General features: G+C 40.2%; 1 protein-coding gene across 1 annotated transcript in view; it reads left to right on the top strand.

Moving 5' to 3' along the window:
* The window catches only part of LOC119777118 (eukaryotic translation initiation factor 3 subunit H), an 85,556-nt gene extending 85,155 nt beyond the window's left edge, over positions 1-401 (top strand). Inside the window, exon 8 of the mRNA XM_038275915.1 lies at positions 121-401. Within this exon, the coding sequence (XP_038131843.1) occupies positions 121-215 (95 nt within the window). The 3' untranslated portion in view covers positions 216-401. The remainder of the gene's footprint in view (positions 1-120) is intronic.
* Positions 402-18,363: the final 17,962 nt, after the last annotated feature.

Here is an 18,363-nt window from a genome sequence, read left to right as displayed (position 1 = left end):
TTTTTTTTTTTTCCTTCCCCCTCCTCCGCCTGTGTGTGTGCGTGTTTGTGCACATATGCTTCTGTGTTGTGTTCCTTTGTGTCTGGGGGCGTGTGAATGTGTGTGGCAACCCTCCAACAGGGCAAATTAACAACTACTGCCAGAACGTGAAGGAATTCACCTCTCAGAACCTCGGGAAGCTGTTCATGGCCGAGGCGCTCCAAGGCCACAACTAGAGGAGAGACAAAGGAGGGAATCCGACAAGACAAAGATGCAACAAGTACCTCGTTGCTACATGCAGGAGCGTCCATCATCTTTTTGTCGGCAGCAGATCTCCACTGTTTTTTATTCACATCTTTGGCAGAAAAAAACATATATCTGTCACCTTCTTTTGTTTCAAATAAAAATTCAGCGTCTCTACATTTTCTGCCTCCTGGTATATTTTCGCATTAAAACAATGCTGGTATAATTGGCCTGTCAGCGACATGTAGAGCTGAAACTTTTTCCAGAATGTTGACATGCTAAAGTGGAGCTCCCTGGGAATATAAAATAGGAGGCAATTCAGTTTTTGTTGACATTTTTAGCGGCTTTTTGGTCTGCAGCTTAAACTTTATGAAGGTGGAATCAGCAGGTGATGTGTTGTGCATCTGATATGGGAACAGCAGATTATTAATGAAAAAAAGAATAGCACAGAAGTAGGAGTCAAAGTGGTTATTTCTTAGTAAAGAGATTTTAGTAGGGGGTAAATACCCATAAATGATTTGTCAGTGAAATATCTAATCATGTGGCTAACGGGAGAATGTGCAGTATGAGTGGAATAAGCAATGATCACATGCACTTCTCAGGCATGTCATACACTGTATGTGTGATTTTCGATACGGCCGAGTTTCACCCTGATCGTGCATCATCTAGTGTATAGGGTGTAACGAGGGTCGATTAGCCTCTCACGACCACCTCCCGATCAGGAATCGTAAGTTGGAGAGAAAATCAAACATGAAAATTCAGTCGACCATCGTAAGATCGCATCATAGCGTTGGGTCATACAGTGTGAAAACATACATCTTGAGCTGTAAACTTTTAAAACCTGCAGTTTCGTCGTACAGTTTGAGCTGTAGCTTCGTGCAATTAATGAAAATATCGCACAGTATATGCCCGGCTTCAGTAATTTTCAGTGATCTATATACCATCAGCATCGCAGCTTACCGTCTTCTTATGTGTGCAGCTGTCTCAGCATATCTGCAAGTACATTGTACATGCTTTCAGAGTTTTAGAAACTTCACTGATTGTTTCTGGGACATTTTTGGTCCATAATTCTTCAATAAAAACAGTTTAGTTTCAGCTAGTCTTGTTTAAGTCTAGGAGCTTTAAAAGCCAAAGACGGCAAAATGTTTTATTAATTTTAAATTGCAAAATGAATCTTAAATTATTGGAAAAAATTGCTTCAATGATGCTCTAATACTTCTTCTCCATAGCAGAGTAAGCTCACCTTGTTGGAACAGATGATCCGCAGACATGATGCTCTAAGCAATCTTTACTATTGGATCCTAGTTGGCCTGGTTGTTAGCCATTCACCTTCTTTCATGTCTACAAAGTCCCTTTTCCAGATCTTTAAAAACATCTGAATGACACCTCAACAATGTTGTCCAACTCTTGAATCTTCGGCAAAATGTCTGGCTAAACTTCCTGCAAGGAATCCAGATCCTCCTCTCCTTATGCAGAAACCTGCAGACCTGCCTGCTGCCATTCTTTGGCAAGCTCTGCCCTGGTTATAATTCCATCCTTTTAGTCCAATCCTTTTATGAAGCCACTCCTGGCATCTTTTAAGATACTTCAGAACCTTGAAGCACATGATGATACCATAATGGGTGATTTGGCTGCAGTCTTACTAGCTGCATTAATCTCGTCTGAATTTCCAAAGAGGTGACAACAGCATGCGCTTCCTTAGAGCTAACTATGGTTGACAAAAGAATAATCTTAAGCACCACTCTATTTTAAAACAGCCATTTTGCTTTTCTAATTTAGTCTGAATGAGTGAAATCAGCAGCCCTGTGTCCCCCTGAACCCATTGAAATGAAACTTGTGGATAACTCTCTTTATCCATTGAATAACAGTATAAATTAACTGCATGTAATTTTATGAGCCATAAAAACTGAAGTGGTTAATATGATTAAAAAAAATAATCTGTCAATCTTAAAGCCCAAGTACTTTTTTCTTAACCAAATTTAAAAACACCCTGAGGATAAACGATTTTTATGGCGGTTCAGTTTTAAGAATAGACATTAATAAAGATGGTTTCATTGGGTTTGACCAAAGTTTGATTTAGAAGAATCAGTTAAAAAAACAAAAACTTAATCTCACGATGGAGAAATATAACCGTTGCAGCAACTCTTGGCAACACAATTGGGGTGAAAATGGTTCGAAATTGCATTAAAAAAAAGAACAGTTTAAATGTGAACAATGGTAAGAATAGAACAAAGTTAACTTATGGGACGTAAACTGTACAACGTGAAGTGGAAATAAAATATCAAGTGGAAGTAATTGGACTAGATATAAGTAAACAAATAAGTAAATAAAAGTAACATGATTGCAGTTATTTGCACATGAGGGCGTCTCAGTCGGCTCTGAAGGAGCTTTTTAGCAGTGGGATCATAGATGATCCCTTATTTGCTGCTGCAGGTAATAAAAAAAAATCTTATAGATAGAAATAGTATTATTGTTGAAGCTTTTTCTGTTTTGACTCCTGTTTGACTTCTTATTCATGCTTGCACCAGTTTTCCTAAGTCTGCATTGGGTTGGATGATGAAAATATTTGGAAACCGCTACCTTGTGTACAACTCCTGCAGAGTTAATCCTCCACTGGCCTCTACTCCTGATGCTTCATCTCTGCGGGAACTCTGCTACATGTTGCCTTGTTTCAGCAGCTTCAACCAGTCAGTGCTGCTTCCTACAGTCCTGTAAAGAATCCCAGTGACAATAGTTGGCAGATATTCTAGAATAAATATAAATAAACCCGTACCAAACCTGATAGAAGAATGCTGAGATGTTAACCAGATCAAATGTTCTAATCTGCTTTTGAAGCTTTAGCCAACAGGTTTTCTTCTCAAGGTGTGTGCGTGCTGGCTGATCTGAGAGCACGTCTACACCTCTATGGTGATATTGAAGTTTATTGATCTGAACAGTTCTCTGCTTTGCGACCAGCTGGCTTCAAAAAGAGCTCCTTGTAAGTGAATTCATAGCAGGACTACCTCATAACATCTTGGAATAAACTTGAACGATTTCTTCTAAGACCCGCAATATGGATCAAAGAGAAGAGGGTCTGATAGACCCGTATCCTACGATTCAAATAAGGAGAAAACAAACTTGTTCATTTTAAACCAGGACTTTCTTGGCAGATAGAGGCAACATAAAATCTGGCCTGATCAGTAAGCAGCCTGTCAAGTGTCCTTAAACATCGAATTAAACCTCTCTGCATGAGAGCATCAGCTAAATACCTCCACTGTAAGCTGTTCTTATGCTGATCCTCTAAAGCATGACAAACGTCTGAGATTTAGTTATAAAGGCTTCTCCTCGTAGAGGCTGATCTCCAGTGTCTACCGGCCAACATCAGCCTGTGTGCCGTCTATGCTGCCATAACTACACTGCAAGCCCTGTTATCTGCATGTGTCTGTATATGATCTGCATTGTCCTGATTTGCCTTGTGACGTTATTTTACTTCTCTTCGCCAAGACAAGTAATAACTTGTAGTTCTCCTGCCTGTCAACGGTACAGTGTCATTAACAGTAATTACCAGTCAACCAATATGATAAACGCTTATTAGAACAGTGACACTCGAGCCGGAAATCATTTCTTGCCTTAAATCATGCTGGCATGAAGGAAAATATTAATTTACACCAGAGGGCTTGGCTGATGTTCATTAATTAAGCTTTCTACTACCTTGACAAGCACACCTGTTCCTGTAATTTATTTGCAATGTGATAAGATTTTCTATAAAATGAATCTCTTAGTTTTTGCAAAGCAGCAACTGAATTTGCATTTTGGTTTTTCCCGCTATGAATCAGCACAAAGGGATGTCGCTCTTTAAAGGGGAATTAAGGTCATTCTTCTCACTGTGTGAGCCTTAAACCCCCCCCCCCCCCACATGCACATAATCTACAGTAACTAGACCACAACTATTATGTGAGGTCAGACTGACAGAATGCCCCCCACTGTGCGTTGGTGACAAAGCTTCAAAAGGTATCTAAGCTGACGCTGTTATAACTTCAGTTCAAAGCAGTTTGGAGCAAACCATGTTGTCTCTGCAGGGGGTCAAAGGCGATAGGTGCTGAGCACAAAGTGGTAAGCTGTGTCCAGCTCCACTGCCACTCTTGGCAGCAAAGATTAGAAAACAGTTTTTCTTTTTAATAAGATAAAAAAAAACATTAAATTGTTAAAATGCAAAAACCTGATAAAATTTTTTAAATATTTTAAAAAACTAGCAAACTATCTTTCTGTTGTTTTCCTGTTGTTCCATGGTCATGTTAGAGTTTCGAGGACATATAGAAATGAATGATGACACATGATATAGCTTGTGCAGTAAAAGCAGAATATGACTGTATGTTAAAATATATATATTTTTCTATAAATGATTTAATGCTAAACAGTGTTGTTTTGGCAACATAAAGATGACAAAGATGGAGGGCTTTTACTTTCTCCTTATATCCTTTATGAAAGTAAATGACTAAACAAACAAATTCTCCACATTAAAGGAAGAAATGATTTAAAGTTTAACATCTGCTTTCACAGCAAACCTTCAGAATGCTTTTAACTACCGGTATGCTAAAGCCTGGTTTCTGGAGCTACTGGAAGTCAATCCAGGATTTTGAAATAGACCAGAGAACTTTGTCGATATATTATAATTTCAAAAATGAAAATTTTTGCAATTGTGGTAATTCCATTAAATTACAAATGCAATTAAAACTGCAATTCGGCCGTGCTTGGGTGGCGCAGTGGTTAGCGTGCATGACCTATGCACAGAGGCCTTAAGATACTTTCGACCCGGGTCGGCCACATCTTTCAGGTCTTCCCAGGTTGGAATCTGGCCGCATGTCTCTTCCCCTCTTTTATACCCCTTTCCTCTGAATACATTTGAATGTGTTTGTTCACATGATAACTATTGAAAACAACATGGAAGTGGTGGATGTAAACACATGAGATATTCCCATATTTCAGCCACAGATCTAGTTTTTATGCTGCTCATTGTCGTGAACTAAACATAAAAGATATTCAGTCTCCTCCTAAATCCAAATTTCAGGATGGGACTGAGATCTTCATCTGTTTAAAATGGCAATAATGCCCCGCTGAAGATAGCGGAGCATTTGAGTTTCAGTATTACCAAAAAAAAAAAAAAAGCATCAGTTGTACTTTTTTTGTTTTTCATGGGACTTCAGCATACAGTGCACCGCGCCACGGTGTCATCATTCCTCACTATTGCCGGTTCTAGACAGGGCAAACGGGGGCCAGTGCCCCTGTAGATGATGTCCTGGCCCCTGTTATGGCCCCTTGAACCTAATTGAAAAGAAATTTCACTTCATGCAGCTCTCTATTTTAATCCTTTGCCCTGTTTTTAGTTCATGCTTTTCTGGGCCCCCATGAAAACATGCTGGCCCCTCCTGGCCCCCTGGTACATTTGGTCTTGATCCGCGCACTGTTCCTCCCCTTCATCAGATGTGGGTATACTTTAGTATATTCTGCTGTAAAATTAGTCCTATATTTTCGTTTTTTACTCGGGGATTCACCCTCTGCCGTTTCCCAGGATGCACAGCTTCAGTGGTAACTGGGTGACTGTCAGAGATTAACCCAGAGAAACTTATCTGACTGATCCAATCACCTCTCTGACAACCAGTCACCTGGATCGCTGGTTGAACAGAGCATCGCTTTGGACAAATACGCTGCACAGGTTTCACCAGCAACCTCCTCCCCACACCCCGCTCTCTCTTATTGTGTCTGCGCAATTGAAGTAGTTCTTATCCGAACATGATGCATGAATTATTGTTTTGCTTGCCCACTCTCACTCGCATTAAAAAACACCACCTCCCATAGTCTAAAATCCGCGATAATTTATCCGACACGTGGTTATCCGTGAGCAACTATCGATATCAGGGAGATTCCCAGAACTTGTGGGAGACTTGGGATGAATATGAAGCACATGTTAATCAGCGCAATTTTATTGCAAAATGGCCTCTGATTTCAGTTTTCCATACACTGATATGCTGGGAATTCTCAGCTGCGTACTTAGAGCTTCTTGTCGAATTTTTTCCCAACTCTGGCCATGGCAAAGGATATAAGTACTACGGTATATTGTGAGCTAAAAGTTTGAATACAGCTGAAAATGAAAAGAAACGCAGTAATGATAAACAGGATGTAAGAAAGATCGGCCAAATAATGATCACTCTAATTCAGATACATCTACAGTTTAAGTACTCTCTTTTCTGTGCTCCAGGCAAATATAACAATGCAGACCATTCAAAATCCACACAGTGAAAGTGATTTATTCGGTCAATTTGTAAGACTTTTATTCAGGAAACTAAGGATTGACAATATTTAAAATCCATGATCAATCCACTGAACGTTTCCGCAGCTGTAAGTGGAACCCATTAGTCACCATCTCTTTATTACCTGCTTAGCTCCAAGTTCATTGATGAGAGTGAGGCAACTGTATTTAAAGGTGAGGTCACTATTGATTTCTTGACAAGCCTTTTGTATGCCTGTCTTGGTTAACTGCAGCCTGCTCTGGGCTGTGTCATTGAAGCCGAGCATTGTAGTTTCTGCCACAAAACTTTGGTACTAAAATTATTCACATTTATCTTCGATGCCTTGGGGTTAAATCCTTGGATTTCAGATGATCCATGGAAAGTAGGACTACATTAAGACACCCGAGACAGACCCCAATCATTCTGCTGAACAACCTGGCCTTGGGCACCGTTGGACCTTCCCACAGGACGACAATCCAAGAGAATGATACCAACACTGCAATGGCCAAGGCAGCCACTTTGTCCTTTTCAGGAAGTGTGACAGGAAGAATAAACAATCAGAAAAAACATCATATCAGAAAAAAAACTAACATACTTTATTAGGGCAAACACCTTATTTTGATCAACCTGTTATTAACACCTGAAATAAATCAAAAATATTTTAACAATTTTCCTCCAAAAGAAAATGCATTGCTTTTTATCACAAGGAACAATTTTTTGATCTGAGAGAAACTCCTCAACCAGACATAATCTTTTTATCAACAAAAAAAAGTGTAAGCAACATTTTCATAAGTTTCATGTTAGTAAATAATTAAAAGTTGCTGAAGTTGGAAGAAAAGGGGAGAAAAATCACCTTTTTTTAATTTGGTGGATTAGTTTTACATTTCTGCTTAATTACAGAACAAAAGCTGTAACACGAATGCAGTTTATTTTAGTTAATTTATTGAAAGTAGTGTCTTAAATACCTTCAGTATTTTACAACATGAACTGTTGCAAACAAGCAGTACTTCCACCATAAGTATTGATGGCCCTAACCCAACCAAATAAGACACCTTTTAAAAATAACAAAAGCATAAATCACCACTTAAAAAACACCTTGTTGTCCATGTGATGCAGTTTAAGCTGCTAAATGATTAAACTCAGGTTGACCTTCAAATTCACAATCACAAACATCTTAATGTGTCCTCGTATGATATAGAGGTGGGATATGTAACTAAGCGGGTTTAAAAGGTAGTTAAGCACAGAGGTGGCTGTATGAAAGTTGGTTACTTCTAAGAAATGGATCAGTTGCACAAAATTCATGCACATCTAAAACATCTCAAGGATTTTGGAGGCATTGATGTCACTGGATCCTACTGTGACTCCAATAAATACAATTAGACTTGGGCCGATGTTCAGACAGAAACACAAAGCCGATGCTGAAATACCAGGTAGACTCACATGTCTACAATGTAACCCCACTGCTGAAATGTCTCGTGTTTATATGTGCTTTTCTTGTAGTGAGGCAGGCTCGGACTGGGAACAATTTTCGGCCCTGGCATTTTTCCATCCACACCCCCCCCCCCCCCCCCCCCCCCCCCCCCCCAAAATAAAAAATAAAAACACAGTCAAACGCGTGCATCTCCAATGTAAAACACATTATGAATACACATTGTGGATTAACCGATCTATAACTCATTAACACGGACGCGACAGTGGCTGCTGCTGCGTAACGTCCCCACTCACCACATCAGCAGGGTTGCCAAATGTCACTGACTCACGTTTTCCAGCCCAAAAATTTTTCATAAACCACCTGTATATATCAAATCTCGCCCAATTTGAACCAAAATCTATTGATCTCTTAGACCAAAAATCTAGAGAAAAATTTTTTTTACCCATAGACGGCCATCCTAAACCGCCAGATTGGGAAACATCCCAACCTGGCAACAATGCACGTAAGATGGGAAACTTTAGCCTTTAGATGCAAAACCCCATCATGCACCACAACATATTTTAGCAAAATATTCAAACATAAATTCGCCAAATATAAGAGAAACATTGTAGTTTGGTTTAAAGAAAGCATTTTAGTTTTATTATCATTTATTTTGTTGCAAGGATTTTACAGTTTGAAGAAATAGAAAATTACACCACATGCTAACCATCACAAGGATGTACATGACAAGAAAAGGCCTATATATACTGCATGCATCATTTAGGTAGTTAACATTGTATTATTTCTTGAGCACCTTGAGTTATTTACTGTCATAGGTAGGTGTTTCGGCTGGAGATAAAGTGTTGGGGCCGGCCCTCACACGCTGAAATTAGGGCCAGCCCACCAGGTAAATGCCCAGTAGCACAGATTAACAGTCAGAGCCTGTACTGAGGTGTTTTATGATTAAAACTCTAGCCTGTCAAAGATAAGTATGAAACACCTTTTTTTCCTTTCTCTGCCTAAATGTGGCTCCGATCCAGCAAGGAAACTGCCTCATGGTGGGGCTCTTTGCAGCCAAAAGAATGCACCTAACGGCAGCATTCTTTGCTACGCATAGCCTCAAAGTCAATTGCTCCCCTGTCCACCCCCCACCCCCCAATGTATGTGTTAGATATGATGAACGGTTTGTACTGAAACTGTAATCTCGATTACAATGCAAATTGTAGTTGACAAAAAAGATTGATTGATTGATTGATTATCATCCTCAGTTCTACCAGAATTCTACTAGTGATTAAGAGCAGGCATCCCCAAAGTCGGTCCTCGATTGCAGCTGTCCTGCAAGTTTCAGAGGTTTTTCTGCTTTAGCAGAGCTGATTCTGATGATTGCAGTTCAGCAAAAGCCTGTTAATCAACTATTAGTGACCCTCAAGGACTGACTTTGGGGATGTCTGATTTAGAGGATGGTTAATCTGGAGTAAAATTTAACCAAATATAAAGGCTTCTCTTTATTTGCTGTAAGTACTGGTTGTGAATTGTCGACCCACCGCTCAGACTACTTTTAATATTCCAGACAATACTTGCACCCTAGACCCAATCAGCAGAGATTAGGGGACAATGTATAAATACACCTCTCTTGGCACTTTTTTGTTACCGTGCCGTTTTTCCATCAACAGGAATTTATTATCTACTTACACAGCATACACTAAACTAGGACAGAACATGGGAATATGCTCATACACCTCTGGCCTACTGAACCCCTCTAGTGCCATATATCTTATCTGGATGTTTTCTCTCTCAAAAGATTTCACACCTACTTCATGATCATCAACCTCAGTCCTAACTTCTGCTTTCCCTCTGGTTCATTTCCTTTGTCTCTTGACAGGTCAGGAGCATAATGATTAGCTGGAAGTTTGTTGCAGCAAATATGCCAATCAAACTGACATGACTGACATAAGAGCCCCCAAGGTCAAAGAGATGTTGATAGCTTTGACATGATCTCTCCACTGAGGATGGGTCCCTTCTGCTGTGCGTCAAGAGTTATTGATTGTCTTTATGTCCCGCAGCACTTTCCAGGACCGTAAAATATAAATGCACTTCCCTCTATTTGGATTCATACACTTTAATCAGATTGCAACCACAACAAAAAAGGCACATAATCAAAGGAATGGTATGAAAAGGACAATTCAGTAAAAAAAAAAAAAAAAAAAAAAATTATTAGTAAACAAGCAGACAGCCGAGGGGAAAAGTTCAGTAGATTTAAATCATGGTCATGTTTCAAAGAGTACTCCAAGCTTTGCGTTTCTCAGAGCAATATTCAATCCCTGAATTAAAACTTTCAGCATCATGATATCAATTTTTACAGCACTAGTGGCTTGTTTTTCTGACGATAGGCTGCCCGGGGTATGAGAGAGACATGTGACAAAGGACCACAGGTTGGATTTGAACCCCAGTCGGCCGTGTCAAGGACTAAGGCCTCTGTAAATGGGTTGTGCACACTAACCACTGCACCACCTGCACGCCCTAACCTGCAAAGTAAATACCTTACCGTAACTGATAGGCTATGGAAGGAGAGGCAGCGAATCAGAGTTGCAGCAAACTGACCCATGGTAACTCTGGAGAAGCTGCAAAGGTTTACGGGCCATTTCAGAAAACACATCTATTAAGAGTGCTAAGAAGAAAGACTTGCCTAAATAAAACCATAAGATGTCCCAAACACAGGTAAGACTACGCTCACACTGCAGGCCTTGATGCTCAATTTCGATTTTTTGCGATATCAGATTTTTATTTTTTTTTGCGTCGCCATTCACAATTCCAAATATATGCTACTTGTATGTGAACTCCTGTGTGAACTGCATTCATACAACGCAAGTGTCCCACATACGTGGTAGAGGACGCAATGACGTCACAAGTAAGTAAACATGGGTGGTAGTGCTGAGGCGCATCTAGCGATCTTTCCAAACCTTAATAACTGAAGATGGCTAAAACAGTTACTGCTCTCCGCATTATTGTCCACCATGGTTGCTGTTTTTCTTCCCGCTTCTGCGCAGCAAGACGCAGAATAGTGACCTTTGTTGAGCATTAAAGGAATAGTACACCCAAAACATGATTAGCCTTCATTTTCTACTCACCCCCATGCTGAACAACACTCTGGAGTACTTTTTTGATATCTCAAATGCATCTGGAGATCTGGGAGGCTTCTTGCTGTCTGCTAACATTCAAATAATGGAGGTCTATGGTGACCGAGACAGAAAGGTCCATAAAAGTCCACAAAAAACGTGTCAATATTCCTCCATACTGCTCGTCCAATGTATTCCAAGTGTCCTGAGTGGGTAGCATCCAGAATTTACTCGAAACAAAGTCATTTAGAATGTTTTTAGAGCATAAACAGTAGTGTATAGTATTTCCTGAAAGCGCGCACATGCGCGCTCACGACGCTACGGAAGCCGGCAGACCAAACCAGATGAAAGTGCGCATTCAGCGTCTGCTCCGCCAATAATGCAAGCGTAGAAGAAGAAATGTGCTGTTTACCTGTGCAAAGAAAGAAACAACGAAAGAAAAATGTCTGAGGACTTCAGTGTTAAGGAAGAGCATGAGTTCTTTGCCGAGCTGAATGCGCTGGTTTGGTCTGCCGGCTTCCGTAGCGTCGTGAGCGCGCATGTGCGCGCTTTCAGGAAATACTATACACTACTGTTTATGCTCTAAAAACATTCTAAATGACTTTGTTTCGAGTAAATTCTGGATGCTACCCACTCAGGACACTTGGAATACATTGGACAAGCAGTATGGAGGAATATTGACACGTTTTTTGTGGACTTTTATGGACCTTTCTGTCTCGGTCACCATAGACCTCCATTATTTGAATGTCAGCAGACAGTAAGAAGCCTCCCAGATCTCCAGATGCATTTGAGATATCAAAAAAGTACTCCAGGGTGTTGTTCAGCATGGGGGTGAGTAGAAAATGAAGGCTAATCATGTTTTGGGTGTACTATTCCTTTAATGACGTTTAGGTCGGATGAATGCGACCTGGCCGTTCAGACACAGGTGTCATTTGAAAATATCAGAAAAATCAGATCTCTGTTGTTCAGACAGCCATGAAATGATCAGATAAAAAAAAAATCGGATTTGGGTCACTTCAGGCTGCAGTGTGAACATAGCCTAATTGATGCATAAATAAACGTAACACTCTAAGTGGGGAGTTAGTGGGTTAGCAGCATCATGCTAGGTTAAAGCTTCTCTTTTGCAGGAACAGAGATGCTGATTGAGGTTGAAGGAACAATTAATACTGCTAAAAAAAGGAAACAATGGAGGAAAAATCTGTGAGACACCACAGAGGACTTTAGAATAGGACAGAGATTCACCTTCTGCCAAGACAATGCAGCTAAGCATACAGCAGGAGCTACAATAGGATGGTTAACATCAAAGCACACTCATGTGTTAGAATGACCTAAATATAGATCAAAACAGACATAATCCAATTAGGAATCAGTGGGATGACTTGCAATTCACAGATGCTCTCTATCCATTCTGAGGGTGAGCTTTTGCAGAGAATGTACAAAAGAATCAGTTTCTAGGTGTGCAAAGCTGTTAGGACCTTACAAGAAAAAGAGCTGGAGCTGTATATGTAGTGTGAGAGATGGTTCTGTAAGTATTGACTCAGGAAGGCTGAATACAGATGCACACATTACTATTTAGACTTTCTGGGTTAAATATTTTGAAAACCAACAATCATCCTCCTTCCACATCTTTATACACATCTACTTTGCTCACAACAAAACAATGAAAAAGATCAATGGTTACTTGATTACTTTTTGGCTTTTGTATTAGTCACTCAATGTTTTTTTAGAGAATCCTAAACAACTGCAAACTACTCAACATCTGTTGTTCTTGTAAAAATGCTAACTATAAATTATCATTTTATCATGTCAGCAGAGTGAAATGTGCTTTCAACAACATCACGGTGCTGAAATATACTAGCATCTATTCTTCTGCTCGCACTGTTTGTTGCTCCCACTTGAGGTAACGATGTGGGTTTAGATGTGCAGCATATTTTTTCTTCATTGTGCTACTTTGTTTTGAAATGTTAAACTGTTTGCAGGGGAGATGTACACACCAGCTGATAAACAGCAGCTGCATTTGAGAGTTTTCTGTCCCTCCCACGCATGCCTGTCAAATTGACCGTGAGTCTGCTGTGAGATGGCATAAAGGAAAATCCTCAAATATCAAGCAGAACTTTTTGCTTTTTTTCTTCTCCTTTCTGCGAAAAATACCACCCGAGCTGAGCCTGTGGCCTACTGATGCAATGGGTGTGAGCAAACTTTGTAAAAACGCAAGTGATTCCTTATGCCTTCCCAATGATTTCCCCCAATTTTCAGCTCAGTTGCTTTTCTTCTTGCTGTTTGCGGAGATCAAACTAAACCACGTGTTTGAGCTGAGCTCGGAAATGAATGCTTTAGCCGGGTAAACAGTGGAAAACGGTTGGGGAAAACACTTTAATTGGGATCCTGGGATTTGTCAGTGCACTCTGTTTCGGATAGGTCTCAGGGATATCAGTTTGGGCTCATTTAATCAGTAAGCATGGCCCGCAGCACCTTGACCCTAACAGTAATTTATCACTCCTCAAACACAGCTCTGCCAGCGAGCTGTCATTGGTGATAGAGAGAATCATCTGACTACTTATAATGAAACCCGTTATTTCCCTGTCAGCTGTGAATACTTTTTCCCCCTCGCTTCTCTCTCTCATTCTCTCCTGTACTTTTTTTTTATTTATTTTTTTTTTTTCTGCCCCAGTTATTGCCATGGCAACTGTGGATTCTGTATAGAGTAGCTGTTGAGGATTTAAAGTAGTTCCTGTGGTAAAATAATCTTGCAAATCCCCAAAACAAGAGCAGATGCAGTTGTATGAAGAGACGTGGGTTAGGGAATTTAGCATTTCAGGGATTATTCACGCAATCCCAACGCAGCAGCCTCTTAATCCATCTCTTCACGTAGGGAAGCTCTGCAGTACCTGTCATGGAGACAGCTTTTTATTGGCCTTATCGAGCCCTTTGTCTTTTCTTTATGGACAATAGATCTTCATCTTATACTGGCAACTCTATGGACTGAGGACTGTGTTTTGGGCTCGGATTCTCCTCTCCCTGCCACCCAATTTGACGGCTGTCACCCGGCAGTGGCACAAATCCCGCAGGCCATTATGAGGCTGGTTTAATCCCCAGAACGCCAGCAACAGGAACCTTTCAAGAAAGGTTTCGGAGCATGATACCCTGTCTGTCACATGCATCCATGAGCTTCAGGCGAGGCTGCAGTGCATTTTTGTGTTCCCACTCCATCATTGATGTCGTTCCTTATCCTCAGCCCTCTGAGGATACTACTGCTCAAGATCAATCATATGCTACATGTTCAGATACTTAGTCTCTTAGTTACAGTCTTAGTGAAGGCCATGATTGTTTGCAAAGAACGCCTTTTTTGTTTGTTTTTCTTTTGATTTTGCATGCCGTGATGTGTTTCTAAAAGAAAAACTACCAAGCCTTTTATTTGCAGTGTTTTTATGTATTCTGTATAGATCACTGCCAAAATGTCAGAGCAGATTTAGTTCCATGCTCTGTATTCTCTCTCATTCTTTTAGACCCACATACTGCATTTGCATGAGTAAATCCTTCTAAAAGTATTCAACAAACAAGTTAATTTATTGAGATTTTATGTGAAAGACAACCGCAAAGTGACTGAAATTGCAAAAAAAAAAAAAAGAAGTGAGATGAGACATAGTTTTCAAACTTTTAGTTTTCTGCAAAACTGAAAATAATGTAAAAGGATGTCTTTCTATGGTACTCCAGAATAAAATACAGTGCAAGCATCTGCCTACAGATGCCACATTTTCAGTACAACTTTAACGTCAGTGGAATTTGATCTAAGTGTAACAATTGTATGGAAGCTAAGAGGCTCATTCTGACTCTGGAAAGGTGCTAAGATCCACAATTTATGTGGAAGGTTGAAATATTAAACAAACAGCACCATGAAAAACTTGAGAGACCAGGAAGATACAGCCATGAAGTGTAAACCAGGGTAAGTTGGGGAATAATACCAAAACATGTGAAAGTCATATGTGGTGAAGAATTAACAGAGCAAATTACCCTAAACACACACCAACCTCACAATAAAATACAGTGGTGTCAGCATCATGCTTTTGTAGTTGATTTTCATTAGAGGAGACATTAAAGCCGTCATAGTTGACAGATGGACAAGTAAGGCTAAAAACATGGCAATGTTAAAAGACGAACTACTAGAGGCTGCAAAAAACGTAACAATGGTTCAACGTTTACCTGACCAGCAGGGCTAATACCTTAGATATTCAGCCAATAGTAATAGATTACATTATATAGGAAGTTAGAATTACTAACTCAAACTCCAGAACTACATCTACTAAAGAACATGGGGTGAGACTAGAAAAAACGTAACATGTGCTTGTAAGGGTTAGTCAGACCAGGCAGACTGGCTTACGCCATAAACATGGTGTATCAATCTGGAATCGAGCAGGTAAAGCCCATTTTTAAAGGTGGGACCAGGGTTGGATAAACAAAGTCAGTGGAACCATGCTTGAACCAATCAGTAATAACAACAGAAAGACATATTGTTTTAAAAGAAAAGTTTATAAGAAACATTCAATATATATCCAGCTCAATCTGGACATAATAAAAGTCCCCATTAAGCATTGTTCAATTGTATCATGGCCACAATCTTTCTGCAAACTATTGTGGTTGCAGGAAAGCACTGTTGTATTATGGGTAGTGAAACTTTGGGAAAACTCCCACCTTATGGACTGTCATTGATCCAGTGTTCTGTCAGATCAGCATACCCTTTGTCAATATGCATTTGCAAGATGTCAGATTTGCATACGTGTATGCTAGTCCCATGTTTTCATTTAGTTTTGTACGACGAATACACTCTAAACTACCACAACAGGTGTGTATCCAGTTACATGTACAAAAAAACAAAAAAATTCTAGGGACCACTAGTTAACCTGCAGATTGAGAGCAAAGTGCTCTTTTAGAAACACAAGGAACAATCATATCTCTGATATAAGATGGAGCTTGGCCATCCAATGATTTATGTGTGAGAAGGGGGATTTTAAATTCTGATGGGAGAGATTTGATCTCTTTTCATTTTCATCAGAACTCTGGCTGCAGCATTTTGGATCAGCTGAAGGCTTTTAACTACCAGCTGTGGACTTCCTGAGAGTAAAGTATTACAATAGTCCAGCCTTGAAGTAACAAATGCATGGACTAGTTTCTGAACATCACTCCTGGACAGGATATTTCTAATTTTTGCAGTAGTCTACAGATGAAAAAGGAAATTCTAGAAACCTCTTTGATATGGGATTTAGATGACAGGTCAGAGCTCAGAATATTATTTTAATTATTTTAATTTTATAATCTGAGCTCAATTTAATCCCATCCAAATTAAGTGGTTGACTAATTAGTTCCCTTTTTAAAGACTCTGACCAAAGACTATAATTTACCATAACTGTTTAGTCTGCATCAGGAGCAGAAAGCTAAGAGTCATTCAGTTTTTTATGTCTTCAAGACATGCCTGTAACCTATGTAATGGGTTAGCTTCATCCGGAATTTATAGACAGATATAGCTCAGAATCATCAGCATAACAATGGAAATTAATCCCATACTGTGAAATAATTCTACCGATTAAGAGCATATATATAGTAAAGAGAATTGGTCCTAGCACTGATCCCTGTTGTACTCCACGGGTAACACTTAAGCATGTGGAAGATTTGCTATTAATGTGAACAAACTGAAATCAGTCACATAGTTAAGATTTAAACCAGTCTAGTGCTGTTCCTTTAATTCCTACAAAATAGTCAAGTCTTTCTAAAAGAATATTATGATCAACTGTATCAAATGTAGCAAATCTGAGGCCATAAAAATATCATTAGCAACCTTCATCAGAGCTGTTTCAGTGCTATGATGAACTCTAAAGCCAGATTGAAACCCTTCAAAAGGTTCATTATGGTGTAAGTGAACGCACAATCCTTAATGACTATAGACCTGTTGCCCTGACATCCCAAATCATGAAGATCCTATTCTGTTGGTCCAACTGAGCAAGCAAACAAGCAACTATTATGCTATACAAGCTTATCACTGTAGAGTTCAGAGTGTAAAATGCAATCAAACACCTGCTTCAACAAACCAACTATCATTTAGACAAGGTAGAAAGAACTGTGAGGTCCATGTTCTTTGATATTTCCACTGCATTTACCTCAATACAGCTGGATTTGCTTTGTCAGAAACTCTAGAAGACAGACCTCATCAATCACCTGGATCAAAGGCTACTTGATAAAAAGCAAACAATTTGTGAGAGTGAAGGTGTGAACTGTATAATCAGGTAGTTGCTGGCAGCAGAAATGGGGGATCTGGAGCCAGTAAGTCATCTCTATGCCATGTATTTTTTCAGTCCACTCACTGGACCAGGTAAGTCCAATCTGCACAGGTTAATTCACTTTGCAAGTTGGACTCACCTGGTTCAGTGGCTGGGCAGAACAGACACATGGAATAGAGATGACTTGTTGGCTCCAGATTCCCCATCTCTGGCTGGCAGCACAGGAGCAAGGACTCTCATCAGTCCTTTTTACTCAGTACACCTCAACTTTCAGTGCAAGACAGAGTCCTAACATTTGCAAAAGTACTGAAATAACTCTCCAGTTTGTGGCGGAGGTGGACGCCTCAGATTCTGGAATTGGACCTGTTCTCTCCTAAGTTTCCGGTACCGATAACAAGCTACACCCCTGTGCCTTTTTCTCTCGCAGGCTCACTCCAGCAGAAAGAAATTATGATGTGGGTGATCGAGAACTTCTAGCCATTAAATTGGCTCTGGAAGAATGGAGACACTGGCTAGAAGGAGCTGTAAACCTGGTTCAGGTTTGGACTGACCACAAAATTCTCTCCTACATACATTTGCTAAAATACTCAACCCCCGTCAGTCTTTATTCTTCTCCCCGTTCAACCTCTCAATCTCTTTTCGCCCTGGCTCTCGGATCGTCAAACCGGACGCCCTTTCTAGGCAGTTTTCCCCAGACGAATCTGAAGAGTCTGCTGCTCCCATCTTGCCTCCTAGCTGCTGCGTTGCTGCGGTAACCTGGGAGATTTAGGATTTAATCAAACAACCTCAACAGACTGAACCAGATCCTGGCACTGGGCCACCCAATCGTATGTATGTACCTACCTCCTTACGAGCCCGAGTTATTAACTGGATGCATTCTTTCAAGTTCTCTGCTCATCCAGGGATAAGTAGAATGGTTTCCCAAATAAGTCTTTTGGTGGCCCTCCTTGTTGAAGGATGTCAAGGAATTAATTCTGGTCTGCCCCACCTGTGCACGGAACAAGCCCTCTCATCAACCACCTTCTGGTCTACTTCAATCGTTACCAATCCCCAAGTGACCCTGGTCTCACATCGCTATC

The sequence above is a fragment of the Cyprinodon tularosa genome, unplaced genomic scaffold (assembly GCF_016077235.1).
Source record: "Cyprinodon tularosa strain WSP-4 unplaced genomic scaffold, ASM1607723v1 ctg98, whole genome shotgun sequence".
Taxonomy (NCBI): Eukaryota; Metazoa; Chordata; class Actinopteri; order Cyprinodontiformes; family Cyprinodontidae; genus Cyprinodon; species Cyprinodon tularosa.
Note: the sequence above shows the minus strand (reverse complement) of the source record. Positions and strands in the feature narration are given on the sequence as shown.